At 38.5% G+C, this 27,845-nt stretch overlaps 1 protein-coding gene across 2 annotated transcripts in view; it reads left to right on the plus strand.

The window, feature by feature from the left end:
• FAT2 (FAT atypical cadherin 2) overlaps nucleotides 1–27,845 on the plus strand; it is a 116,240-nt gene that overhangs the window by 52,890 nt on the left and 35,505 nt on the right. For both annotated transcript variants that reach the window (XM_060765486.2, XM_060765487.2), the window contains exons 4-10: nucleotides 4,113–4,174; nucleotides 5,017–5,328; nucleotides 9,264–9,474; nucleotides 17,394–17,533; nucleotides 20,081–20,356; nucleotides 20,913–21,123; nucleotides 23,681–27,736. In XM_060765486.2, coding sequence (XP_060621469.2) covers nucleotides 4,113–4,174; nucleotides 5,017–5,328; nucleotides 9,264–9,474; nucleotides 17,394–17,533; nucleotides 20,081–20,356; nucleotides 20,913–21,123; nucleotides 23,681–27,736 — 5,268 coding nt within the window. The remainder of the gene's footprint in view (nucleotides 1–4,112; nucleotides 4,175–5,016; nucleotides 5,329–9,263; nucleotides 9,475–17,393; nucleotides 17,534–20,080; nucleotides 20,357–20,912; nucleotides 21,124–23,680; nucleotides 27,737–27,845) is intronic.

Here is a 27,845-nt window from a genome sequence, read left to right on the forward strand (position 1 = left end):
TTTTTCCATGAAAGCTGCACCACTTTCAGCACAAAGTAAATCATAATATTCAAATTGTGTAGTTAGCACCAAAAACAATTTCAGTGCTGTTTGTAGTACAGTAGTGCAGCATTTTGCAGAAGATTTTTTGTGTGCATTTTTGTTGTGGAAGACTATTGTTTTTTATGTTGTAATCTGCAGTCTTTAAAAAAACAAACAAAAAGCAAAACCAAAGCATTCATGTATAGGTGCAGCCTCAATTGGCCCAAGTTTCTTTTCCTGCTTCAGCTGCAATCTCACACCTTTACACTCATTGTTTGCATAGGGTTATAGCCTGTAATTTATATATATATATATTTGTGGACTTCTTCCAAGTACATAGAGAAAAATATTGTAATCCTGTGGATTTTCTTTCTCAGAAAGCTGTGCAGTTTTATAGGCAAAGCAAAAAGACAGCAAGTGCAATTTTTCTGCAAAGCTGCAGTTTCCCAAACTCTTGTGCAGTTCTCAAAAAGTGCATGGTTTATGTTGTGTTGGGAACAGCTTCAACAAAAAAGCATTTTCTGCAATTTGCAGGAACTTTCAATGTGCTGTTTTTCTTCCTGTGTATGTCTTTCAAGGGGTCAAATTTCCATAGCTGGTCTAAGTCCCTCTACGGAGGTAGAGAAGTAGGGATATAAAAGTTTTAAACAAATAAAATAAAATTCCATCCCTATATTATATATATATATTTACTTGAAGGTAAGTTCTTTTTAAAATAACATAATCTATCTCTGAGTAGACATGTACAACACAGAGATGAAACATTTCCAAATTCTCTCCCTTCCCCAAGAAATGTAAAAAATCATTACAAATTGAAAATCATTTTAAGAACACACACACACGTGCATCTCAATACAATTATGCAAATCTGTTTGGCAGAAAACCATCCTGTTTAGTATATTAAAGGTACAGTTGAGTCACACAAAAATTACTTCTTTAAAAAATGTTTTTGTTACAAATCAAGCTGCAAGATCTTGAACTGTAAGGGATCGCTTTGACTTTGCTGGTTTATTAGGAACTGGCAAAAAAAAGTAATGAAAAAATTGATAAAAGGGAAACAAAAACCTAGAAATTACAATAATGAAATGCTATACATTCTCTAATAATAATATCTTTTTTATATATATAATTTTTAGAAATAATTTTGCAGAAGTAAATATACACACCACATCTTAAGCATTTAATTCCTCATTCTAAAAGAAAATATTCCCAAATCATTTTATTATTTAATGTTTTTGTTTTAACTTCCCCCTTTTCCTATTAAAAAACTTTACATGGAAAATGGAGCAATTTTCTTTCTAGAGATTTTTTTCCCCAAGCCATAACATTTCTAATGTAGCACTGCACTATTTGAACAATGTGAACAAATAGAATATATAAGTTGTTGCTGTATATGGTAGAATACAGAGGCATGTGCCTTGAACGGGTGTTAGAATTGGATTTGTTTATTACAACAGATAATATTTATGTATTGTCAAAGGCTTTCATGGCCAGAATCACTGCGTTGTCATAGGTTTTTCGTGCTGTATGGCCATGTTCTAGAAGCATTATTTCCTGACGTTTTGCCTGCATCTATGGCAGGCATCCTCCGAGGATGCCTACCATAGATGCAGGCAAAATGTCAGGAGATAATGCTTCTAGAACATGGCTGTACAGTGCAAAAAACCTACAACTTGATAATATTTATTATGTTTTTAATGTCTAGCTGTTTTCATATCAGTAAAATGTCCCCATTTAATAAAAGAATATTTTAATAGGATTTCAAGAATCATTCAACATAGCAACTAAACTCCAACAGGTTGTGCCAGGTGGATCAGTGTACTACATGGCTGGATAGGCAACCTGGAAATTAAGACAGGCTATTAAGCCATGCTGATGATGGAATCTCTCACCTTGTGCGGATAACTATTCCTGATTCGGATGCGGGGGAAATGCAACAGAAGTGTTCTCATTTGGAAAGTCATTTGAAAAATGAATTTTGTTTGAGCTGATGATTAGAACACCTTGCTTTAAGTGCCTTTAATTGCTCATTATAATAGTGATATTTGTGTCAATTTCTACAAATGATTTCTTTTGAACTTAACAAATTGAATGAGCAACAAGAACCATTGATGCTTCCTCTTTATTTGTCTGCATTCTGATCAAAGACCCAGTTCCTCGGGGCAGAAGGAAATCGACACTGTGTTTCCTTGCCAGGTCTTGTCCATAATTGCCCAGTCTTCAAATGTCAATTTGAGCCAACAAAGCTTGGTGAGACAGGCACCCTGCATTCTCTCCATTCCATTCAACCTCTATGAGTATCTGAAGTGTAACAGATTGATCCTAGCTACTCCAATTCTTCCAAGGGAATATTCAAGAATCATTCTTATTAACTTATTTTGAAGTGTCTGAGCAACAACATTTTCAATCTTTCAGCACCATACAACATGTAGCTTTTGTCTTTGATTGTAAAAAGGTTAAAATCAGAAATAACTGACTAGATGCTTAATTAATTGAATTAATTTTAAATTTAAAACCCCCTTTGTTACAGATTGATAATTTTACTACTTATCAATTTATTGCTAGCTAAATGTATATTCAACATAAAATTTCCATCATAACTTAACCCTAAATATTGGAAAGTGCCAGCCCCTTCCACAAAAATGTTCTTCTAAGGCTTGCTTCAAAGTTTTTATTTAGATCTCCAATAAATACCATATCTTCTCTGTGTATGGGCCCAAAACTGACCAATGCTCTCTTATTTTAGTAAGAGAAATCAAACTCAGCCTAAAATGCAAAAGAAGACATTCAAGTGCAGAACCCATGGTTTGTCCAAGGACCCCCTTTCCTAGAAAAGTGGCTGCCAGATGCCAGTAATAGCCAATTAAATGCCAGTTGAACCAATTAGAAACTCAAATAATCCAACCACTCAACAGTAAGTTTACTCAAGCCAATTACGCCAATTCATTTACGTCACCACACTAAACCAGTTGCCATACAGCTGCCATGGAGAGTCAATACAGAGTAAGCAAAGCAAAAGGTGGAAGCAAAATCCCTACCTACCCTTCAAAGGCAACCTGCTGAGGCATGTGTTTAAAGCCTCTGAGTTGTTTCCTGAAGGCAGAGACTTTGAAATATCAGGAGTGGCTTCCTAGAAAGGGAATATTGAATCATACAGTTCGAAGGAAATGAATGGGCCCTCTAGAAGACTCTGCATTACCCAGATCACAACTCAGGTCTCATCTAAACTAACCATTTAATGTAGTTCAAAACCAGCTTCAAACTGCAAAAGCTAGTCAACAAACTTCCACAAAAGTGTGCAAAAGAAAGACCTTAATACACTTCAGTACTCCGTAGTTACTGTAATCACCATTGGGCCTCAAAATGGTTCCAGGATTTGCATGTGTTGATCATCATCTGCATAAGAAAACCATTTTCTTAGATACCAGTTTGCACTGATTTAAGAGATCAGTGTAGATGTGTACCCTAGTTATTCATCACTCCTTGAGAAATCTAAATTTGTTTGAAATGCCAAATGATTCATGGCATACCTTTACACAAATGCTGGCGAATGTTTTGTTTGTGTCTATAAAATCTTCCACGTATATTTTAAAGACAAACATTCATACTTTTCAGTAATGCATTGAGCAAGGCCTCGGTTACATGGCTTCCATAGAGGAGGTCTGACTCCTTGCCATCTAATAGGTCTGAGAAAGTCCACTTTCTGAGACCACTGATAGTCAGTAGGTTGAGCTGGATGGACCAGTTTCTATGTCATACTGAAATCATTTCATTGTACTCTCAATTCTAAAACTTAAAATGGTGTTTCTGTAGAAAGAAGTGCTAAAATCAGTTGATCATGAGAATACAATTCAAAAATATTAACACTGGACATTTGACAGTTCATGTTAAAAGTGTGGAAAAATGCCATGGCCAGGAGGCAGGAAGTGTTTTTAACTATGAACTTCTTTCACTTATCATGCATTTGCCCAAGGGTGGTATCACTTTTGAGGTTGGCTCACGTTGATCTAGCAGGTGAGTGTTAATGTGTGGCATCATGTGGATTACAATTCAATACTTGGATCCAACAGTGATCTTTTTTCTCCTGGCAGGTCTGATTTATACCACTTCTCAGCAGCTGGATCGTGAATACAAGGCTGAACATATCTTAGAAGTGAGTGATGACGAAGTTTCAATTAGCTTGATTCACTTGCCAGTGGTTCGCATTTTCTTTTCTTTTTTTCATTCTTGCTTTCTTTTTTAATTGGTAAACCTTCAAAGAACATTTCCTTGCAAGTCAGAGCACACAAGGCGAAGGGAAAAGACTCCCTTGGTTCAAAACATAATTGCTTGTTCTGCATTTCTCTGAGTCTAGTCCTCAATGCCAGCTTTAGATATACGTTGTGGCTTGGCTTCTAACTGAAGATGAAAGTATCTGCAAAACTGCACAGACTATAGAAGCCAAATGGTTTCCTGCCATTAAACAAAATAAGCACCTGTGTGTTTGCTCAGCTGAGGACTCTCCAGATGTGTTGCATTATAACTACTTACAACACCAGCCAGTATGGTCAGTGGTTGGTAATGATTTTTATTTGGGCCTAGTTGACTTCCAGAAATGTGATGCACAAATTAGTTGTTTTATCATTGAAACAAATAAATCTAAATAAATTATTTAGATAATTTAATTGATTAATTAATTAATTAATTAAAGCATAACAATGTCAAAAGGATTCATAGGCCAACAGTAAGCCAGAATTCGCCAACTAAAAACAAAACAAAAAGACATACTGAAGAGACTCTGTCATGTGTTTAGACTACTATGTTGCTGCCAGAATAACAAAACATGTTCACCCTCCAGCAGACGTCAACTCCCAGAATTCCTGACTGTTTACCAAGTCAGCTAGGGCTTCTGGGAGCTGAAGTCCAAAACAGCAGGAAGACCAAGGTTTGGGAATCACTGTCCTAGACCATTCTGTGTCTTAAGTTGTAATAGACTACTTTGTCCTTTCTTTGCAGGTATCTGTTTCAGACAATGGTGATCCAGAATTGAAATCTACCAGCAGAATAGTAATCCAGGTCATAGATGTCAATGACAATGCTCCCAGCTTCTCCCAAAAATTCTTTATGGTTCAGCTACCAGAAAAAGCAACATCTGAGACCCCTTTATCAGTGTGCAGAATAATTGCTGCTGATCGCGATGAGGGCCCCAATGCCCAAGTTACCTACAGTCTTGAAGAAAACAATGAGGGATTCTTTACAATCCAACCAATGACTGGCATGGTGTTCTCCAGAAAAGCTTTTCCTGCCCAAGAATATAACATATTGACAGTAAGTGAGAAGTAGGAAGGTGGCCGGAGAGAGTTGGTAGTCCTCCCCCATCCCAAGTGTTGGAAGTGGTTTCGTTACATGTATTATGCCATTAAGGGATAGTCAAAAAGTTCTTGCATGCCAACTGTGAAACAAACAAAATGAATTTGTACTCTGCAGATGAAAATCGATTTTTTCAGTTTTGATTGGCTTTCATATAGTCTGCGACTCAAGGCAAGATAGAATAAGATTAGAAGGGGGAAGGAAAAATTTCATCCATGAGCGATGGAGAAGCTGAACTGGCAAAGGTGTGAGGGAGACTGGGAAGTTTTGGACTAGTTGCAAAAATCACTGTAGCAGATTGTTATTGTTGGGGAACAAAGAGATTCAACAGCTTTTTGAAGGCATCTGATTGATGGTTGTTAGAAAATAGATTCTAGATTAGATAAATCTTTTCCTCTTGTCTAGCAAGACTCATATGTATATTCGGTTTTGCTTGTAATGAGGAGCCAGGCAAGACTCAACAGCTTTGTAAATCCTGGAAAAATCACATTGGTTTAAATGAATTTAATTAATTTTAATATTTAATTTTTTTCCAAAGATGTTTCTTCTCTTATTATTATTATTTTTTATATTTTATTTTATTTTATTTTATTTAAACATACAAAATTCAGAGACAGGGGGGAAGGTTTAAAGGGGTAATAACAGAAGGGATAAGTTGGGTATGGGGAAGGAGGGGGCTACAAAGGTAAGCGAAGGGGGGGGTGTGGAGGGGGAGGGGGGAGTGGCAGGTGAGGGTTGGGTACTTCCAGGTTAGCCCAGGGTGGTACAAGTATTCTTAATTCTACATGCTTTACATTCAATCAATACATATTTAGTCTTCCAACTTCTGTCCCTTCTCTTAATATTTATTAAAGCTTATTTATACTTATTTGCTCGGGGTGATCGTTCCCTTCTTCATCAGTCATTCTCTTGGGTTTCTTTTATAGATCTATTGTATACATCTCTTGGTTCTCTTCCTTGATGAATTCTATTACACATTTCCAGTCCGTTCTCTGTGGTTTCTTGTAGATCTGTGAGATTCTCTGCGTCAAAATGTCCATATTCATTATGTCCATTATTTTGCCAATCCAGTGTTCTGTTGTTGGTATCTCTTCCGTTTTCCACACTCTATCTAATACCATCCTAGCAGCAGTTGTCAAATAAAAAAATAATTTATCCTCATTCTTTTCTAACTTCAGATTATGGATTCCTAATAGTAGTATTTCTGGTCTTAGTTCAAATCTTACATTAAGTATTTTTTCTATCATCTTGTGGATTTGTGACCAATATTTTTTTACCTTTTTACAGTTCCACCACGTGGAAAAACACGCCCTTTTCTTTGCCACACTTCCAGCAACGATCTTTGGTCCTATCTTTGTTAATTTTTGCTAGTATCTCAGGCGTAAGATACCACCTATAAAAGATCTTTACCCAGCTTTCCTTTAAATCTGTGGCATATGTATATTTGAGTTTGATTTTCCATATTTTTTCCCATTCTGCTAGTGGAATTGATTGGCCTACGTCTCTTGACCAGTTTATCATGTTAGTCTTGATTTGTTCTGTTTCTGTAGCCCAAATTAGTAATTGATTATATATTTTTCTTATAATTTTTGTTTTGGTAGTCAGTATCTTGTTCCAGAAGGGTTTCTTTATTTCAAACCCTAATCTCATATCTTCTTTGTAATTTTCTACAATCTGAAGGTATTGAAACCAAGAGATTGAGGGATCTATCTGATTCAGTTCCTCTCTTGGTTTTAAAGTTATGTCCTGCCTCCTGATGTTTAAGAGTTGATTATATGTTAACCAGATCTTCCTTGGTATTTCCCTCTTATGGTATGCCTCGTTAGGGGAGAACCATAATGGTGTTTTTTGGTACAATCTATTTTTGTATCTATTCCATGTGTTGATTAAAGCAGCCCTTATGGGGTGATTTCTGAAGGCCGATTCTTTTTTTCCCTTATCCCTCCATAGGTAGGCATGCCATCCCTGGTTTATGTCGAAGCCCTCTAGTGCCAGAATCTTCTCCTTTTTTAGTGTCGCCCACTCTCTTAGCCAGCTTAGTGCAGTTGCGTCGTAGTATAACTGTAGCTCGGGAAGAGCCAGACCTCCCCTCCCTTTATCGTCGATCAAGTTTATCGCACTTATTCTATGTTTTTTGCTGTTCCAGATAAACTTAATTATTTCTTTTTGCCACCTCTTCAGCATAGTGTTTGTTTTAAGAATTGGGAGTGCTTGGAATATAAAAAGGATGTCCGGTAGGACATTCATTTTTATTACTGCTATTTTACCAAGCAGTGATAAATTGAGTGTTGACCATTTCTGAAGTTTGTTCTTAATTTCTGACCATTTCTTTTCATAGTTATTTTTTATAAGTTGGTTGTTATTAGGTGTAATTGTTATTCCCAGATATTTTACCTTTGTACTAATTTTTATTCCCGTTATTCCCTGCAATTTTTCTTTGTTTTCTTTATTCATGTTCTTCGCAATGATTTGTGTTTTATCTTTGTTTACCTTCAAGCCCGCCACTGCTCCATATTCATCTATTGCTGATAACCATTTATTTATGTTGTTTATTGGATCTTCTATGAAGCACACCACGTCGTCTGCAAACGCGCGTGTTTTAAAAGAGTGGCCTTTTATTCTTAATCCTGATAGGTCTTTGTTGTTTCTTATGTTGCTTAAAAGGATCTCCAGAGTTAGAATGAAAATCAACGGGGAGATTGGGCAACCTTGTCTCGTCCCTTTCATTATAGGAATATCCGTAGAGAGTTGTCCATTTACCACTACTTTTGCTGTTTGGTCAGTATATATGGCTTTAATTGCTTTCGTGAATTGATATCCTATATCCATCTCCCTTAGTACCGCCAAGATAAAGTTCCAGTTAACTCTATCGAACGCTTTCTCTAAGCGCTACCTCCTTCTGGTTCATTTTTTTGCAGTGATCTATGATATTTATTATTACTCTTATATTACCTTTTAATTGTCGCTTCGGGAGGAACCCTACCTGGTCTTCCTCTATTCTTTTGCTTAGTAGGTCTTTTAATCTGGCTGCCAAAATTCCCGTGAATATCTTATAATTTACGTTTAGTAGGGAGATGGGTCTATAGTTTCTAACTAATGTGTTGCTCGTATTTTCTTTGTGTATTAAGGAGATTGAAGCAGTTTTCCAAGATTCAGGCATTTTTCCTTCCTCTAGTATATTGTTCATTACTTTTTGTAAGTGAGGTATTAAGGTTTCCTGAAAGGCTTTATAATATTTAGTAGTAAAGCCGTCAGGCCCTGGCGCTTTATCTGTAGGCATGTTTTGAATTATTTTTTTTATCTCTTCCTGTGTGATTTTTTTGTTCAAATCTTCCCTTTGTTCCGGAATATTTAATGTTTTGAACTTTTTATATTAGTTTTTTTCCATAATAATGTTTGCATTGCTACTGTTATTGAAGATTTTTTATAGTTTTAATCTGTATAGGAAGTCCACACTTATTTGATGGGTTAGAGACTGGACCACTGTCAGAAAACTGAGTCTATCGAATAGTGGAACCCTGGGTTTTTTAGCTTGCAAATGGAAAACTAAACACTAGATGGCACTGAGTCAGCTGGGAGGGAAAAACAACCTCATGCTAAAAAAAGCAGTGGTCAAAAGAGTGAAGGAAGGGACTCAAAACAGCAGCATGTCCAAAAATGAATTGTTGAAAAGCGGGGGCTACATATATTGTTTTTAATGATGTTGTTAACTGCTTCCAGTCTCGTTCTTGGGAGAAAGACTCATGCTGGTTGGGGGATTTGGAAAGATGCAGTGCAAAAATCAACATACATGCTGACATATAGTTGAAAGCATTGCAAGCAGCTCAGTAGTGCAACCCTCCTGCATGTTCACATACTTGTCTTTGTAAGCTAGTGCTGTTCTCTCTTGGCAGGTCAAAGCGACTGACAATGGCAGCCCACCACTTTCCTCCAGTGTGAGACTTCACATCAGTTGGATATCTAAGCCTCTCCCTTCATCAGAGCCACTAGCCTTCGATGAACCTCATTTCAACTTTGCAGTCATGGAAACAGACCCAGTGAACCACATGGTGGGGGTGATAAGCGTGGAGGCTGGGCTCAGCCAACTCTGGTTCAACATCACAGGTGAGTGGCACACGACTCGGAAGTGAGCTTCAAGGTGACTATGTGCTGACAAAATGTTACTCCTGTTCTCCAGGCAGCTGGCGCATACATGACCCAAGCTAACAAAGGCTGTTTATTTTAGTCAGTAGGCTTATTAGAGTCAGGGCCTCAGTCCTGGCAATGAGCAGTGTTCAGGTTGGCACATGCAAGCACCCCACCAAAAAGTGTTTTGCAGATCTTATATTACCCATCGTAATTTGCGAAATGGTATTTCTGGCCTGCTCCCAAACTGAATGAAAATTCTTGTGTTGTGAACGGGCAAAAACACATCTTTGTGGCTCACAGGAAATATGCGGTAATCATACCTATTCCCCACAGCAATAAAAACAAGCCAAATTTTGAGGAGGGGAGCAAAGGGATTTTGGAAGCCTTGAAATGATGAGTTTGAAGATATATTTACTATCAATTCTTGGCTGATAACATCAGTTGGATTTAGTTTGTTTTCTGCTGTGCTGTCTTGCCCCACTAGTCTGAAATGTCTTATACTTTTCTAATGGATAAGCACAACAAAATACACAGCTATTACTTGTTTTTGCAGAAGTACAAAGATAAAAGAGTTAGAGACTCTAGTGGAGTGGCCAGCACATTTTTTTTCTGGTGATAGACAAGAAGTAATTGGAGCACAGTGGTCTTGCTTTTACTATGTATGAACTCAGATTTCTAACGTTACCCAAGCATCCTGTTGTATGATTAAATATCCTAAAGGCACCAGACTCCACTGCAAGCTAAGCAGGGTCAGCCGAGTTTTTACCTGGATGGGAGACCACTAATTAATATGGGGGACTGTGGTCTAAATTTCAGAAGGAGGAACTGACAAATTGCCTCAGAGTATTCCTTGCTTAAGAAAACCCTATGATTTCATGGGGCTGTCATAAGTCGACAGGCGATCTGAAAGCACACATGCACACACGTATGAGGAGACTCTGAAGAGGAAATACTTCCCCGCATTCGAGTACGAAGAGAAAAGATTCTTCCACATGTAGAGGCTTTCTGCTCAGTCTTGGAAAAATGTAGTTCTGACTTACTGTATCTTGAAAGGCTTCATGGATGGAAGAGATTCTCCTTTTCAGACCCGCCACTTTTCATATGAACAGAGTAATGTCAGAGGAAGCAACACATTTCTCTCCTTGCATGATCCTTTCCATACTAAACATCAGAACAAGGCTCTTGTTTTAAAGACATTCTTACAGCCCTTCTAGTCATTGCAATTATAATTCCATATAAAACTTCTTATAGGAGGCTCATGTCTGTATCCCCAGGGAGACAGAAAATTGCACACCATCTCTGGTCTCAATATGAAAAGTCATCCTCAGCCTCCAGCATAAGCATGGCGATATTGGCATGTAACAAGGAACACAAGCAAGGGTGAGAGAATTGTATTGCTGCCCTGACAAGCATTGCTGAAGATAAACGTGGCCTTCCATTGTACAGCCCTCACCACAGTGAAATCTTACAACGGACAACTCACGAGTCCTGTGAGATTTTGGCTAAGATATTTTGCAGTATTTAGAAAGCAAAGCCTAAACTCTGTGATGACTTGGCTTTCTCATTGCTGCCAAAACCTAATGCTTTGGGGAGCCCTGTTGGAACATGAAAAACACTGAGTGTTGCCTGAAAATGGAGTGCTCTTCTTCTGTTCACATAATTTTGCTCTTCCGCAATGTGGTAGAATCAGAGTATATGGATTTCTTGGCATTGATCCTCTTTATATCATGGAGAATGATAGTATAACTTCATAAATTAACATTCGTCAGATTGAGCCTATATTCTGTCACTAAAGGGTTGATTCATTAATGATGGTTTCAGCAGACAGTGCTGGATGACGTTATCTTTGATGTATCTGTACTGATCTTTGAGTCTGCAATTCCTATTTTTGGCATTACATTGCAGGTTAGTTATTTTACTTCTGTATAGCAACACCATCCCTGAAGGCAGATAGATTGTAGGCATGTGAGAATTGCCCTTCTCAAACAGCTCCAAAGAATAGTTCTTTGTTTGGTTCAGTTGGGCATGGATAATGAAGTACAAATACAATTAAGAGAGAACAAGAATCAACACAGAATAGAATTAACAATGCTTGTGGAAAGTTTACTTTTTTTTGTTAGGGATGTCTACTAGCATTGTGGTATTTTCCTTGGAATTTAATCTCAACATTTATCTTTTCTCCCTAGTCAGTCCTGTTTACCATTTGGGGCATTAGCTTCCACGTTCACTTGGTGCAAATACTAATTTGTTGCATTTAATTGTTACCTTGTTTATTCTTCTATTGAGGCTAGCATTGCCTGGGTTGAAACCAGAGTTTTTTGGTTTATTAATCACAGTAGCAACCATTCTCTCAAGGAATACAGGTGGGATATAATTCATATATCTATTAGGGAATGAAACTATGTGTGTGTGTTACGCCTTTAACTCTACTGTTGACATATGGTGACCCCTACAATTTCATAGGGTTTTTAAATGCAATGAATGCTCAGATGTGATTTTGCCAGTTATTTCCTCTGAAATGCAGCTTAAAACCTCTAGTATTTGTTGGTGGTCTATATTCAAGTACCAACCAGAACAAATCCTTATTATGTCCACTATCAGACAGGATCTGGTGCATTTGTGTATCTAGTCCCTTAAGGAATGAGTACTAACTAATATATTCCTCCTACATGTGTCCTAACAGATTGCGACACAGTGCCAAGAAGATGTTGAACTCTCGTGTTGAGTGTTTATTGTAAAAATTACATTGGTGCAAAAGCCATTTTTACTCACAGAGTATATTTTATAAAAAGTACTATTTTATGGGGGGAAAGTAGTTTTGTACCAAAACAATGGTTGTGATCATTCACCCTGTATATAGCAGAGACCCCATCTACACTGTTATATAATTGTCAGTGTTGACTAATATAGTGCCATTCAATGCAGTTTAACTTCATTATATGAGTCTACACTGACCATATAAAGAACTGCATTATATGGCAGTGAATATGGGGCCAAAATTAATCATAGTCTGTTCTTCCACAGGGTTAAATGATAGGATGGTGGGTGTTGTACAGAAAGCTGATCCATAGTGTGTTGAAATATTGAGATCAGGTTTCCATATAAGTGTCCTATGATATTTTCCCCTCTCTACAGGATATGGGAGGTTATTTTTTTTTCTTTTAACACAGTACAGAATTGAGCTAATTACTTCTCTAACGGATAGACCAGGCATGGGCAAACTTCAGTCCTCCAAGTGTTTTGGACTTCAACTTCCACAATTCCCAATAGCCTCAGGCCCTTTTCTCTGTCAGCCACTTAAGTGGCTGAGAAGGGAAAGGAAGGGACCTGAGGCTGTTAGGAATGGTTGAAGTCCAAAACACCTGGAGGGCCGAAGTTTGCCCATGCCTGGGATAGAACCTCTACTGACTTCCACATCCTTAAGCAGCTCCTAGAATTAACAGCTCATGTGGTAAATATGTAATTCCTGGATCAAAGATTGACAAAATTAATAAAATACTTCAAAACCGTATATCCTGCCTTAGGTAAAGGTAGTCCCCTGACATTAAGTCCAGTCATGTCTGACTCTGGGGTGTGGTGCTCATCTCCATTTCTAAGCCGAAGAACCAGCGTTGTCCGTAGACACCTCCAAGGTCATGTGACTGGCATGACTGCATGGAGCGCCATTACCTTCCCGCTGGACCTATTGATCTACTCACATTTGCATGTTTTCGAACTGCTAGGTTGGCAGAAGCTAGGGCTGACAACAGAAGCTCACACCGCTCCCCGGAATCGAACCTGCGACCTTTTGATCAACAAGCTCAGCAGCTCAGTGCTTTAACCCACTGCACCACCGGGGGCTCCCCTATATCCTGCCTTATCATTTGACTAATCTAGGAAATATCTTTTTCCAAATTTGGGGTATCATAGGACAACAAATCTTCCTATGTTCCAAAGACCCTTTTCACCCACAAACCATCTAGCATCAATAATAATAATAATAATAATAATAATAATAATAATAATAAAATCTTTATTTGTATCTCACTTTTCTACCACAAAGAGACCCAAAGCATCTTACAACATATTAAAAGTAATACAACTCCAAAGCAATCAGCATAAATAACAGATAAAACCATCTATAAAATAAACATATACAAGCTATCAAATACTATCAAAGTAGTAATAATATAATGGAATTCAATTGGACAGAGGTGCCTTGTGCAGTTTTTATAGTACTTTCCTTAAAAAGCACAGAAATTGATTTTTGTGAAGAAGTCAACGAAATGGTGTGCTAAGCTTTATCTGAGATAATCTGTTTTAAGATTTGTCTCCTAAACTACTTTTGAATGTTTGGCTTACCGAAACAGTTTATTAATCCAGTTAATATATTAAGCTGTTCAATTAACAGTTTATAGATAAATAAAATAGGATCAACTGAATGAATGAAAGGCAAAAAAAGAGTATTTTGTTCAAATATAATGCTGCAGGCCTAGGAAGTCCTGACTCGAATATCTGATTGGCTGTGGAAATAATCTGCATTACCTAATACTAAGTAAATGCTTCCTTCATCTCTTCTCTCAAATATATGTTTCTTTTCAATGGGTTTGCCCCTGTAGAACAGCTCTTAAAGTCCAAACTTTCAACAGTGTCTAAGTTAAGATACTCAAGAAAGGAGTGGGCCCATGGTGGAGGGGCCAATACATCTGAAAGGTTGCACCAGATTCATAGCATTTCTCATGTACAGCTTTGTGTAATATATGTAAGTTTTCAAGCTTCTTTGTTTACTCTATTAAAAGTATCATCAAAGGCTACCTTTCCAATAAGAAGGCTTATCTTCACATGATAACATTGAATGGTCCTGGGAACTTTTCAGAAAAGTAATCAAGCTTGTTCAGAGGACCATGATATAAAGTAACTCATGTGTTTGTGGACATGTTTGTTTCATAGTTTTAGACACATTTTGCACACAGAATAAAGAACCAAAAGCAAAAAATCACTGTAGACATCCTTGGATGAAATGACATTCACATGGCAGCCACTTCCCTCTGCTCTTTTACAACCATCTGGGATGTCGCAAGAGCGCGTCCCTGCTGGGAGTGCCGTCTGTTTCTACAATTGCTCAGTGTTGCATGGCTTCCCCAGAAAACATGGAATTCTTCCATAGGATTACAGCAAATGACATTGCAAGTTCATGTACAGTGCTGACCTTGAATTCCAAGCCCAAAGGCCCCCTCCCTGCAAACATTCTTTCACTTGTCTGGAGGAGCAATTTATAGTGTAAGTCAGTGCCCTTTCCTGCCCACTTAAATAGTTTAGTTGCACAAGCTCTTTGTCCAGTCTTGTCTGAAATATTCCATCCCTTTCCATCTTTTTTATAAATACCTCTTTCCCATTCTCCCCATATTTAAACAGTTCTGGCCCAACTTACCTGTCCAAACATATCTCTCCCTGTGAACAGGTTAGAGTGTTAAGATCTGCCAGGGAGGCCTTCCCTTGATCACACCCCCCCCCCCTTGCAGGCACTACTGGTGGGGACAAGAGACAGGGTTGTCTCAGTCGTGGCCCCTCGGCTGTGGAATTCCCTTCCCAGAGACATTAGGCTGGCTCCCTCCCTCCTGGTATTCAGGAAAAAGTTAAAAGACCTGGCTATGGCACCAGGCATTTGAGGAACAGTGCAATATGGAATGCGACACAAATGTAGCAGCACTAATGATGACTATGAGTCAAGGTACTATGTTTTAATCTGTTTTTTAATTGTTTTTATATGTTTTTATTGCTTCATGTGTTTATTTGTTTATTTGTATTTATAATGCGGCATTGAGAAGAGCGGGGCAGAAATGTATTCAAATAATTAATGAATTAACTCACAGGTATAATTATTTTTATTTTTAGACAATTTATATTGGGGTATATGGTTGGGATTTTTTTTAAGTCCCATTGAGATGACCACTGGATTGAGGGTTTGGGGTAGTGTTAAAGTTAGCTTTATGATTAGGTAATAATGTACACAGTTGAATTCCCTGAGAATTCCAGTGTTTCTTTGAACAGAGTTAATATCACAATATATTACTCCACTTGGCTGCATCATGATTCACCTAAAACAGCATGGGGTATTTTTTTTTAAAGAAAAACAAATTCAGGACACATTTTCTGAGACAAAAAAAAGTAACCCATTGCAAAAAAAGCCATAGTTAAGACATTTTGAAAATGTTATCTATTTGCTGTTCTTGTTGCTGTTGCTTTCTTGTGTGTAGAATGAGACTGAAATCTGAAGTGAAGAATTTAGTGTGGGGTTGATCCATGAAAGGATGGAAAAAAAGAAGTGGCATTCTCCAATCTGTGATAATGTTTCACTAGTACTATAATGAAATAAAAATTCTCCTGAGTTAGGTATTTGTGTGTGTGTTGTTCAGGTTGTACAGGAAAAAACTTCTTAGTCACAGAGATGAAAAGAAGAGGGTAAAACAACTGCATTGAGGATAAGTCTTCACAGCCAAAGTGTTGTACAGGCTTGTAACTCTGGAATCCATACTTAGCCATAGAAACCCATTTTAGACAAGTCTTACTCTTCCAACCTCAGAGAAGGCAAAGATAACCCTCTGAACAAATCTTGCCAAGAAACTACCATAAATCAGAAATGGCTTCCATGTAGATACAGCTTCATGGTTATATCTACAGAAATGCATGCAAATAATCTGAATCTATAGTTGGGAGAGAGAAAAGAGCATGAGAGACTATCCAGCAGAGGGTGGAGCAGACAAATATGCATCCAGTCAGAAGACATGTGGGAGACCATAAGTATGATTTGTTCAGGACTTGGGTCTATCACAGGCATGGGCAAACTTGGCCCCTCCAGGTGTTTTGGACTTCAACTTCCACATGGGAAAACTTGGGCCCTCCAGGTGTTTTGGACTTCAACTTCCACAATTCCTAACAGCCTACTGGCTGTTAGAAATTGTGGAAGTTTAGGTCCAAAACACCTGGAGGGCCCAAGTTTGCCCATGCCTGTTCTATCACATGAAATTGCCTTGACTGAATCATAGGCTATGCAAGCATACTTGCTAGCCACCTTTTATCAGCCATCCACATTTGAAACCTTCACTTGATCTATTAAGCAGGCTGCTAGATAATGCAGTTGTCCTTTTTACTGGTTTCACTCCTTAAAACAGGAATGTGCATAGTTTAAGCCGTTGTTGCATTGAATTTCTTGTAAGGCACCTTCAGTCTACTGTTGGGGAAAAGGTTGGATATAAATTAAATTAACAAACTAACTGTCTAACTAAACTAATGAATGAGAGCTCCCCAACAATTACTGGCTTTCAGGAACATGTTAGTCATGTTCTTTGCCATTGTGGAGCCCCTGAAGCTTAATTGATTCAATTGCAAGTATTACAGAAATTGAGGAGAGCATTGGAGATTGGAATGCAGGACTCCAGGGATTGAGGCAAGTCCCAACAGAATTTGGAGGAGGGTTTTAGCATCGCCCTGTAATGAAGCCGGCAGATTTATTCTCCTCTGCTAATTTGCCTTCATATTCCTCCTTTTTTTTCAGGTGAACATGCCCTCCTGTCTCCCTCTGGATATTTTAAATTCCTTCCCTTCACCTGAAATGACATTGTAGCAACAAGCTAGGCATTGCATCCATACACTAATGGAAAAATGCAGACACATAAACCAAGGTCCATGGTGATATAGAGCCCTTTCATAGACACTTTCTCCACCCACCTTTTGCACTAGTCTACCATCTCCCTCTAAATATTTTTAATCAGATTCTGTGAGTGGGATTGTAAGAAATGCTGCCAACTGTGATAATTGCTTTGCCACCTGGTTTATCCTTCTAGGAGGTATTGGTATTCAAGCACCTGGTATTTTTCCCAATTCTGCCTTCTAAGTCCCCCTTCCTTTCTTCTAAGGTGGCAATGAGGAAATGGATTTTGATATTGAGAAAAGCACTGGCAGCATTGTCATTGCAAGAATCCTGAATGCAAAGAAAAGATCCAACTACAACCTCACAGTGGAAGTTACAGATGGATCCAGTATCATCAAGACACAGGTCAGCATCTAACAAACTTCTTCAAAATCTTTTGGTAATCCATGGAGAGCTTTAATGAGAAAGAGAAAGGGCTAGAGATACATAGAATCACAGAACTGGAAGTCATCAGGTCTATTCTGCCAAACAGGAACACACAATCAAAGTATTACTGACAGATGGCCATGCAGCCATCTGAAGAACCTCTGAAGATGCCAGCCACAGGTGCAGGTAAAACGTTAGGAGAGAATGCTGCTGAAACATGACCATATAGCCCAAAAAACTCACAGCAACCAAAATAGAAAATATTTGGGGGTGGGGGAAGCTCCACGTTTCTAGCCATGGTCTTGAATTTGAAAATTCTGGGGGGTTTTATGGAGACGTCTCATTGTACAATCACCAAAAACTACAGCCTCCTTAATGACAAGGAAGAACAGGAAGAGATTAGCTGAGGAGGCCAGATGGTGAGAGACAGAAAAGGTTTCTTCTTTCCTTCTTTCACCAGCTCAATTAAGTTTAAGAGCTTCTTCACTAGCAGCCAAGTTCAGAGTGACCGGATGTTTATAGTTTGGAACAGAATTTGGAAAGCAACTTTTTAAAAAAAACAACATAATTATTAGCTTGTTACTGTGTTCAAAGCTCTCTTTTGCTCTCTCTTGTCATTTCCATTTCTCATTACATTGCTGAAAAAAGTAATTATGTTTTGCTCTTTCTTGTCATTCCTATCTGTGATTTTTTTAAAAAGAGGGGTTTTTAAAGGATTGATAACACAATATCACAAAATGTGATTTTCTGTCAAAATCAATTTAAAGATATCATTTAAAAGTAACTTTTGAAAACGATTGGAAATCGGTAATTATTGTAGTAATCATTCTTATCGTTTTATGCTTGTGAAAATCAATTTCATCATACCTCTTTTTAACCTAAAAAAGTAACTAGTTACAGGTATCTACATTACATGTAACACATTATTTTTGAGCTTCAGTACAAATATGCCTTCGTGACTTTGGCATCTGGGAACTAACTTCTGTCACTAGTAGTTGGAGTATACAGAAAGAGATTTACCTGTTAAAACAAGGTTTTCAACAAGAATTTAATTAGATTAGTTGTTTACTGATAACCATTAGAGTTACAGATGGAAATGTATGAGATAAAGAGGCTGGGAATGCCATTCCTTTGTGAGTCAGTAGTTGGCTGATGCTGGTTTAAATGTGCTCAAACCTTGTCCTGCGCACCAAAAGTCATCCACTGACACCTTTGGCTGACTTGCAATATCTCAGCCTCCAAGGATCTTCTTCCTCTGTTTACTTTGGCACCAGCAATCATTATTGCATGTGTGGAGCCTGCGCTTGCAAAGTCCCAGCAAGATGTATTTTGCTAAAGAGAGAGAGTTGTTGCATCAATCCGTCTTTTCCAAGAGATGATTGTGCAGTGAAAAGCAATCAACTCAAATAGAAGGAAACCTTTGTGTACATGGTGACATTGTGGGGAAATAAAAGGTGTGCCAGTGTTACTGAGAGCTTTCTCTTCTGGCTACCATTAATGTCAGGTAAACCCACCAAGCACCTACCAATAGAGAAAGGGGCCTATCAGAAAGTCCTATATCCAGCTCTGCCCTCACAGCTATGAAAAATCTCACATAAAATCATCCCCCACTCCCACCACCGAGTCACCAATACAAATAAATTTAAATCTATAGCTTGGGAAATACATTGTTTCGACTTCAGTTTCCCATCTTAGTGGTGGCTCCTCAGCTCTGTAACTCTCTCCCCAGAAAATCAGATCGGCGCTCTCGCTCCTGGCCTTCAGAAAGAAAACAAAGACATGGTTGTGGGACCAAGCCTTTGGCCAATAAAATAATGCAGCACAAAGAATAATTGGGGAATATGTGCAATGAGAATTGGAATGGCTATGGTTTATGGTTTTGGATCAGGTGATTTTAATAAAACTAGGATGTTTTAATACTCTGTCTTAATGTTTAAAGGTTGTTTATGTCTTGTGTTCAATAGTTTTAATGATTTTAATCCATAGCTATATGTTAGTATTTATTATGATTTTTACATGTATGTTGGCAGTGAATTTTGCCATTAGTATGTTGTAAACCACCTTGAGTCCCCCCAGGCATGAGAAAGGCAGTATATAAATACAGTAAGTAAATAAATAAATCCCCCAGCCAAAAAGTTACCTTTTGAAGCTTTGTTTAAATGTCAGCATTGACAAATAGAGGCAAGAGCTATGAGGGTGAGTATGAAAAAGGAGCACCAAAAAGACCAGCAGTATTCATAGCTGAGGTTTGATAGGAAACTATTTCTCTTTACATATCTGTTTGAAGCAGGTAATTCAAGATAATGGTTCCCTTTAAAAAAAAAGGGGGGGGGGGTTTCTCTGCATCCTACTGGGAAATATGTTTATAATACATGGTAGGAAATGTGCATCCAAAACTTTGGTATACTAAATCCACATCTTAAGCAAATGTTCTCTGTGAGAAAACTTATATTCCTATCCAAGAATTCATTTTTACCAGACCTGAATCTATCTTGTCTCTTAACCAATTTCTTTACACTTTTATAGGCCTATGTCCGGGTGATTGGCATTAACCAGCATGCTCCCCGGTTCTTGGAATACCAGTACGAGGTTCGCATTCCTGAAGACACACCTCCTGGAACAGAATTCCTTCGAGTCAGTGCAACTGACAAAGACCATGGGAAAGAGCTGATCTACACCCTTCAGAGCAGCATGGATCCCAGAAGCATGAAGCTCTTTCAGATTGACCCCAACAGTGGTGCACTCATGACAGTGGCAGGGCTTGATTTTCAAACTATGTCATTGCACACATTGACAGTTATGGTAAGTGAGCCATGAAAGATGTTTGATGCATATTTGTCTCTCCCATGGGTTCAGTGAGGCTCACAACTAATTCAGTATAGTGGTTTAGAAAATAAAAGAGACCCAAAGTGCAATATTCTGCTGAACGAAGAAGGATAAGCTGACCTGGAAAGCACCCATTTGTTTTGGTTTTTTTAAAATGCTGGTCTAGATAAGGAGGAGAGCATGTCAAGCAGATATTCGCTGGAGTCTTGCCCAGATGTACACAAATCTTGACTGCTCCTCCACATTACTAAGCAAAGTCAAATCTCACTTTGTGTGTGGGATATGTGTAAACTGGTTCTACAAGTCAGATGAGAAGTGGGGCTGTACCCATGTCCCTGCTCCTGATGTGGCTCAAAGGTTCAATCACCTAAGAACTCTCTTCAAGTGAAGGAAAATGAAATCAAAATGGTATCAAAGAGGCTGATTTTAAACACTTTCCACCCAGTTTTCTGCTGCTAGAGAGATTTTATTGAGTTAATTGCTTCTGTTTGCTAATATTGAGATTTATATATCAATGTTCTCTACATAAAAGGTCCGAGACCAGGAGGGTCCAATCAAGAGAGACTTTGCCAGAGTTGCAATCCATGTTGAAGACAGTAACAACCATGCTCCCCAGTTCACCAGTCTTCACTACAACGCAATAGTCCTGGATTCAGCTCCAGTAGGCACAGAAGTTGTGCAAGTGCGAGCCCTGGATCAGGATCAAGGTGTTAATGCTGAAATCCACTACTACCTAGAAACAGGTACGGGAACTGAGTGAGCTGTAGCTGACAGTGAAAAAGTGTCTGTTTTCATGAGTAAAGATTCCAATTACATAATATTGTATTTCTTCACTTGTAAGATGCCATCAACTGTAATGTCAGTACCACCACCACCACTCCATAAGATAAACCTTCAATTCTAAGATGCATCCCATGAAGGAAAAATATGTCTTATAACTGAAGAAATACAACAACAACAATCACAACCACAACAACAACAACAAAACTTTATTTATATACCGCTCTATCTCCCCGAGGGGACTCAAAGCGGTTTCCAAGTAACATCATCAATATGTAAACAACATAAACATAAAATTAACAAAGCAATATAAGCATAAAAAATTACAATAGCACACACACACACACACACATATAAATACAGTAGCAATTAAGTATGTTCTTCTCTAATATCTGAACTATACAAGCATACCTCAGTTAACAAAGCTTCTGAGAGCAAAGTTTCTTTTTACATTTTTATGCCTGCTCAGCCCCTCCACTTTTCTTCATTCTTTGTCTAGCTGGGTATTTACTAGCAGCATTTGCACTGGAAGGAGGATGAAAGAGGGCAAAGAGAAACAATTTTTCAGTGTTGTTATGTTGCAGTAAACAAAGCAAGCAAGAAAAGGGCTATTGTAGCCCAGTCCTACTTTAGATATGTGTACCTACTTGCAGCAGACAAAGTATATAGTAGCCCTATCCAGAAACATTTACTGAGCATGTGTGAACAGCGAAAGGGGGGGGGGGGAGGACAACAGGTCTGTCACCTCAACAGCTGCCCTCCACTATAATTTAAAAAGCATAGATTTGACCACCAAACAGGAAATGATAAGAAAAATGGATGCTGATAAGAAAAAGTCATCCTTGGATTAATTCTGGACAAAGTATCTGGTAGTCTCTAGAAATTTCAAAAACCTATGCAAAGCTTATCTGACCTGATTCATTTGTACATATTATTGATTTTGAATAAAAAGTTTGCTGACACATATGGAACTTTATGATGTAGGATCAGATTTCTTTATTTCCATATTTTTTTCTGCTTGTAATACCAACTTTTCTGTTAAAGATATAATTTCCAGGAACAAATTTACTTTCTTAACTGAGGTATACCTGTTGTGCTATCCAAATCCATTTGCTTGAACAGTCATCAACTTGATGTTTCATGAATCTGTTTGCTGTATCTATTGGCATTTTCTTTCCATGTATTGGAATATAATGACTGCAGACTGTCATTTCATAAGAAAGCAGTTTTCCTAAACAGTTCTGTTGGTTTATTCATACTATCCAATAATGGTTTTGTTTTGGGGTTGTTGTTGTTTTTTTTCCACCACATTGTAACATGTGTGCAGGCTGTATCATGTTCAGCAGAACAATTTCACCCTGATCATTCTAGACATCATTGCCTTCTAAAAATACAAATAGGTAATTGCTGAACAAATCACAATTGCAAGCCCAGAACTATGAATATTTTTGGACCTACTGTGTTATTACAAATACACTTGCTTCCCTATCAGTTTTTGCTGCTTCATATCTCCAAGCCATCAGAAACCACCTGAATTCAGCATGTTGATCTGTTAACATCATCTGTTAGTGATGCCTTTCCCAATTTGCAAATATGCAATAGTTCCAAATTCTGTAGATCTCTTTGAACAAAGTGAAGTCTGGCCTGGAAGAATTGCAACTCATTTCACGCAGTCTCCAAGCTACAAACATCTAACTTACAAATGACTCATAATTAAGAACAGAGGCGAGACAATAGGAAGTGAGAGAATATGCCCCTTGGAATTCACTCTGGGAGGAGTTATGGGGAAAAGGTATCTCCACTGAAGCTTTCTCGCCAATCTTTGTTCCCACAACAGGGATGGAAAGCAAGGTGAAATCTTCTGAATTGGGACACAGACAGCAAAACAAACATCACAGAGGTGTTCACCCTTCCCTATGCTATACACACACACACAGAGGGAGTTATATTTTAAAATGTTTCTGTTCCAACTTACATTCAAAGTCAGGTTCTGTAGCTTTGTTCTTAACTTACCTTGTTCATAATTTGTGGACTACCTGTATAATCCTTTTGAGTGGAATCTTTTGTCTCTAAGATGGTAATTGTTGTTCAGAAGTAAGTCCCCCTAACCTTAATGGAGGTTATTTCTGAGTTAATTAGGTTTATTTCAGACTCCACCATTAACACTATTGCTTTCTCTGTAATCTGTAGAAAGTCTCTTTTATTATATGCAAGATCATCCATTTCATTAACTAGAATGAGCACTGTGTGGATTCACAGGATCATGGATAGTAGTTAAACCTATTCAAATGAGGGACCCTTGGCCCAGGAATACCATAGAAGTAATGCTGGAAGACCTAGAAAATGCCTAGAGGGGTCAGGTGTTGTCAGATGTGGATAAATGAAACCATAGATACTGGTCTCACAGACTGAGGGATAATGCTGTACTTAAAACTAGATGCATATATGAAAACAGATAAACATAATAGCAATTCACAACTAGATTTTCCATATCATTTAAGTTTCTTTATCTGTTTTTAGGCAACAGTGGAGATTTCTTCACCATCAACAAGTTCTCTGGAATTATTACCATTTCTCAGAAGCTCCATCCCCCCAAACAAGAGAGATTCACACTCACTGTAAAGGCAGAAGACCAAGGATTTCCCCAACTGGAGGATTCATCTACAGTGAATGTTTACATTAAACCCTCTGATGGCACACCTCCACAGTTCTCTGAGGAACAGTATGTTGTAGAGATCAGTGAATTTGCTGCTATTGGCTCTTCTGTTATTCTTGTTTCAGCCACTAGCCTTTCTTCAGTTACCTATGAAATTAAAGAAGGAGATGAGGATGGCATATTTTCTATCAACTATCAATCTGGCCTTATTTCTCTGCAAAAGAATCTAGATTTTGAGCAGAATTCATCTTACCAACTGAAGATCCATGGCACCAACATGGCAGGATCATTTGTGGAAGTTCCAGTGTTTGTTTTTGTTGTAGATGAGAATGACAATGCACCCGCCTTTGATAAGCCATCTGTTGTTGGCTGGATCAAAGAGAATGTCCCAAAGGGTAGCATGGTTATGGATGAAAACAATTCTCCACTAGTGATACGTGCATCAGATGCTGATCAAGATTCAAATAGTTTGTTGGTCTATGAAATTTTGCAGCCAGAGGTACTGGATTTTTTCAAAATAGATCCAGGCATGGGCACTCTCATAACTTGTGCTGATATTGATTATGAGCTTTCCCCAGTTTTCCACTTCAGCGTTCATGTACATGACAGTGGTTACCCCACTTTATTCGCTTCCACACCCACTGAAGTCACCATTTACGTCAAGGATGTAAACGATTGTCCTCCGGCATTTACAAGAGATAGTTATGAACTTTCTGTAGAACTTCCTGTCCATCCTAATATGGAGATTTTTACAGTACATGCAGAAGATGTTGACTCGGAAATAACCTACAGTATCTTTGATGGAAATCAAGACAGCATTTTCAACATCTGCCCTACAACTGGCGTTATTTCTGTGCTAAATGCTACCACCTTAGGCCACTATCATGAACTCACCATCAGAGCTAGTGATAGCTTATATACGACTAATGCATTGGTTAGAATCAATTTTGTTGAAGCACAAGTCAGCAGTTTAAGATTTGGTCAAGATTTATATACAGCAACAGTGAAGGAAAACTCCACAGAAGTTCAGACTCTGGTTGTTTTTGATGTCACTGGCAATCAACTGAATGAGCCACTCTTTTACTCTATCTTGAACGGCACAGAATGGTTCATGATAATCAAGTCTTCTGGAATACTCCAGACCAAGGGTGTGGCATTTGATCATGAAACTCAGGATACGTATGAGATTGCAGTGGAGGTAAAGGACTTTAGAAATCCACCCAGGGTATCTCAGGCTATAGTAAAAATACATGTGGATGATATTAATGACAATCCTCCACATTTTGAAAATGTGCCTTATTATATTGCAATCCAAGATGGCACTGAGCCAGGTGATGTCATCTTTCAGGTGTCTGCAACTGACAAAGACTTGGGAAATAATGGTGTCGTTTTTTACTCCTTTGTAGAAGACTACAAATACTTCTGGATTGACCCATACTTAGGAGACATCTCACTTAAGAAACCCCTTGATTATCAGGCGTTAAATAAATACATTCTCCAGGTTACTGCCAGAGATGCTGGTGAGCCTCCCTTGTATGCTGAAGAAGAGGTCCTAGTCATTGTGAGGGACAAATCCAACCCCTTGTTCCAGAGCCTCTTCTATACAGTCAAGGTTCCTGAGAACATCCCACTCTACACACCCATTCTCCACATCCAGGCTCGGAGCCCTGAAGGTTTGCGCTTAATATACAACATCGTGGAAGAAGACGCCCTGAAAAAATTCAACATTGACTTCAAGACTGGTGTGCTTATGGTCACTAGCCAGCTGGACTATGAATCTGATACAAAACATGCCTTTACAGTTAGAGCCACAGACACAGCAGTGGGTGCCTTTTCAGAAGCAGTAGTAGAAGTCGAGGTTGAGGATGTTAATGACAATCGACCTGCATTTTCTCAAATGGTCTACACAGCATCTGTGTCTGAAAGCATGCCACCACGGAGCCCCATTATACAGCTGTTTGCTAATGATAAAGATTCGGGGAGAAACAGGCTCATTTCCTATCAGATTTTGGAGGAACGTTCAAATGCATCAAAGTTCTTCACTATTGATTCCAGCACAGGTGAAATAACTACAACTCAGTTGATCGATTATGAAAAAAATCAGGAATTTCACATCAAAGTGAGGGCCATCGATCATGGAGTGCCTCCTCTCAGTAGTGAAGCCTTGGTAACAATTAGTGTATTGGATGTCAATGATAATCCACCCAAGTTTAGTCAACCTCAATATCAGGCCAATGTGAGTGAAATAGTCAGCTGTGGCCATGTTGTGATTAAAGTCCAGGCTTTTGACCCTGACAGCTGGAACACATCTAAGTTGGAATATCTGATACTATCAGGGAATGAGAAAAGACACTTCACCATCAATAGCACTTCGGGAATCATTTCCACATTGAACCGTTGTAAAAGGGACCTGGAACCTTTTTATGATCTCACGGTCTCTGCTTCAGATGGAGTATTTAAGACCACTGTACCAGTTTATATCAATGCCACAAATGTCAATAAATATAGCCCATCTTTTCAGCAGGATGTTTATGAAGCAGTATTGGCTGAAAATGCTGAAATAGGAACTAAAGTGATTGAGTTGTTAGCTACTGACAAGGATGATGGTCCATATGGCACTGTAGATTATACCATCATAAATAAGCTTGGTCAAGAGAAGTTTGCAATAGATGAAATGGGTCGCATTGAAACACTGCAAAAACTGGACAGAGAAAATTCAACAGAAAGGGTTGTTGCAATTAAAATCATGGCCAAGGATGCAGGAGGAAAGGTAGCATTCTGCACAGTCAAAATCATACTTGCAGATGAAAATGATAATCCACCTCAGTTCAAAGCCTCTGAATATGTCTTGTCTGTCCAGTCCAATGTGAGCGAAGGGTCCCCTGTCATTCAAGTACTAGCTTATGATGCTGATGAAGGGGTGAATGCTGATGTCATTTACTCTGTTGATTCAGTAGAGGAAGTCATTGTGGAAGACGTTATTGAGATTAATACTGCCACAGGAGTTGTTAAAGTCAAGGAGAGCCTCAATGAATTAGAAAACAGAACAGTGAACTTTAAAGTCAAAGCTGAAGATGCCAGACCACCACACTGGAATTCTGTTGTTCCGGTCAACCTTCATGTTGTTCCAAAGGAAGCATCATTGCCAAGGTTTTCTGAGCCATTGTACACCTTCTCAGCATCTGAAGACCTCCCAGAGGGTTCAGAAATAGGATCTGTTAGAGCTGTGTCAGAGGACCCTGTCATCTACAGTCTGGTTAAAGGGACAACAACTGAAAGTAATAAAGAAGGCATATTTAGTTTGGACAAGCAAACAGGGGCCTTGACTGTTCAAAAGGCAATGGATCATGAAAAGATGAAATGGTACCAAATTGATGTTTTAGCTCACTGCTCACACCAAGATACTGAGTTGGTCTCTTTGGTATCTATCAATATCCATGTCAAAGATGTCAATGATAACAAACCAGTTTTTGAAGCTAATCCCTACAGGGCCTTTGTTATGGAAAACATGCCAACAGGAACTACTGTGATCCAAGTTACTGCTAATGACCAGGATACTGGTAGTGATGGGCAGGTGACCTACAGCTTGAGAGCAGAATCAGACAACATCAGAGAACTCTTCACAATTGACAGTGAAAGTGGCTGGATCATGACACTAAAGGAGCTAGATTGTGAGGTTCAGGAGACCTACAAATTTTTTGTTGTGGCATCTGACCATGGGAGGAAAATTCAGCTTTCTTCTGAAACCCTAGTAGAGGTCACCATCACTGATGAAAATGACAATGCTCCACAATTTACCTCTGAAATCTACAAAGGTTCAATTGTTGAAAATGCAGAGCCTGGGCTGACGATTACTACTCTGAAAACTATTGACACTGATATCTCAGAACAAAATCGACAAGTCACATGTTATATAACTGGTATGTATTTTCTTCATAGTTTGATAATTTAATATAAGTCTGATTTCTGATAATTTTTCTTGGAGATGAAACATCTAAATATTACTCTTTTTGAAGTTTTTGCAGTTAG

Source organism: Anolis sagrei, chromosome 2 (assembly GCF_037176765.1).
Source record: "Anolis sagrei isolate rAnoSag1 chromosome 2, rAnoSag1.mat, whole genome shotgun sequence".
In the NCBI taxonomy this organism is placed as follows: domain Eukaryota; kingdom Metazoa; phylum Chordata; class Lepidosauria; order Squamata; family Dactyloidae; genus Anolis; species Anolis sagrei.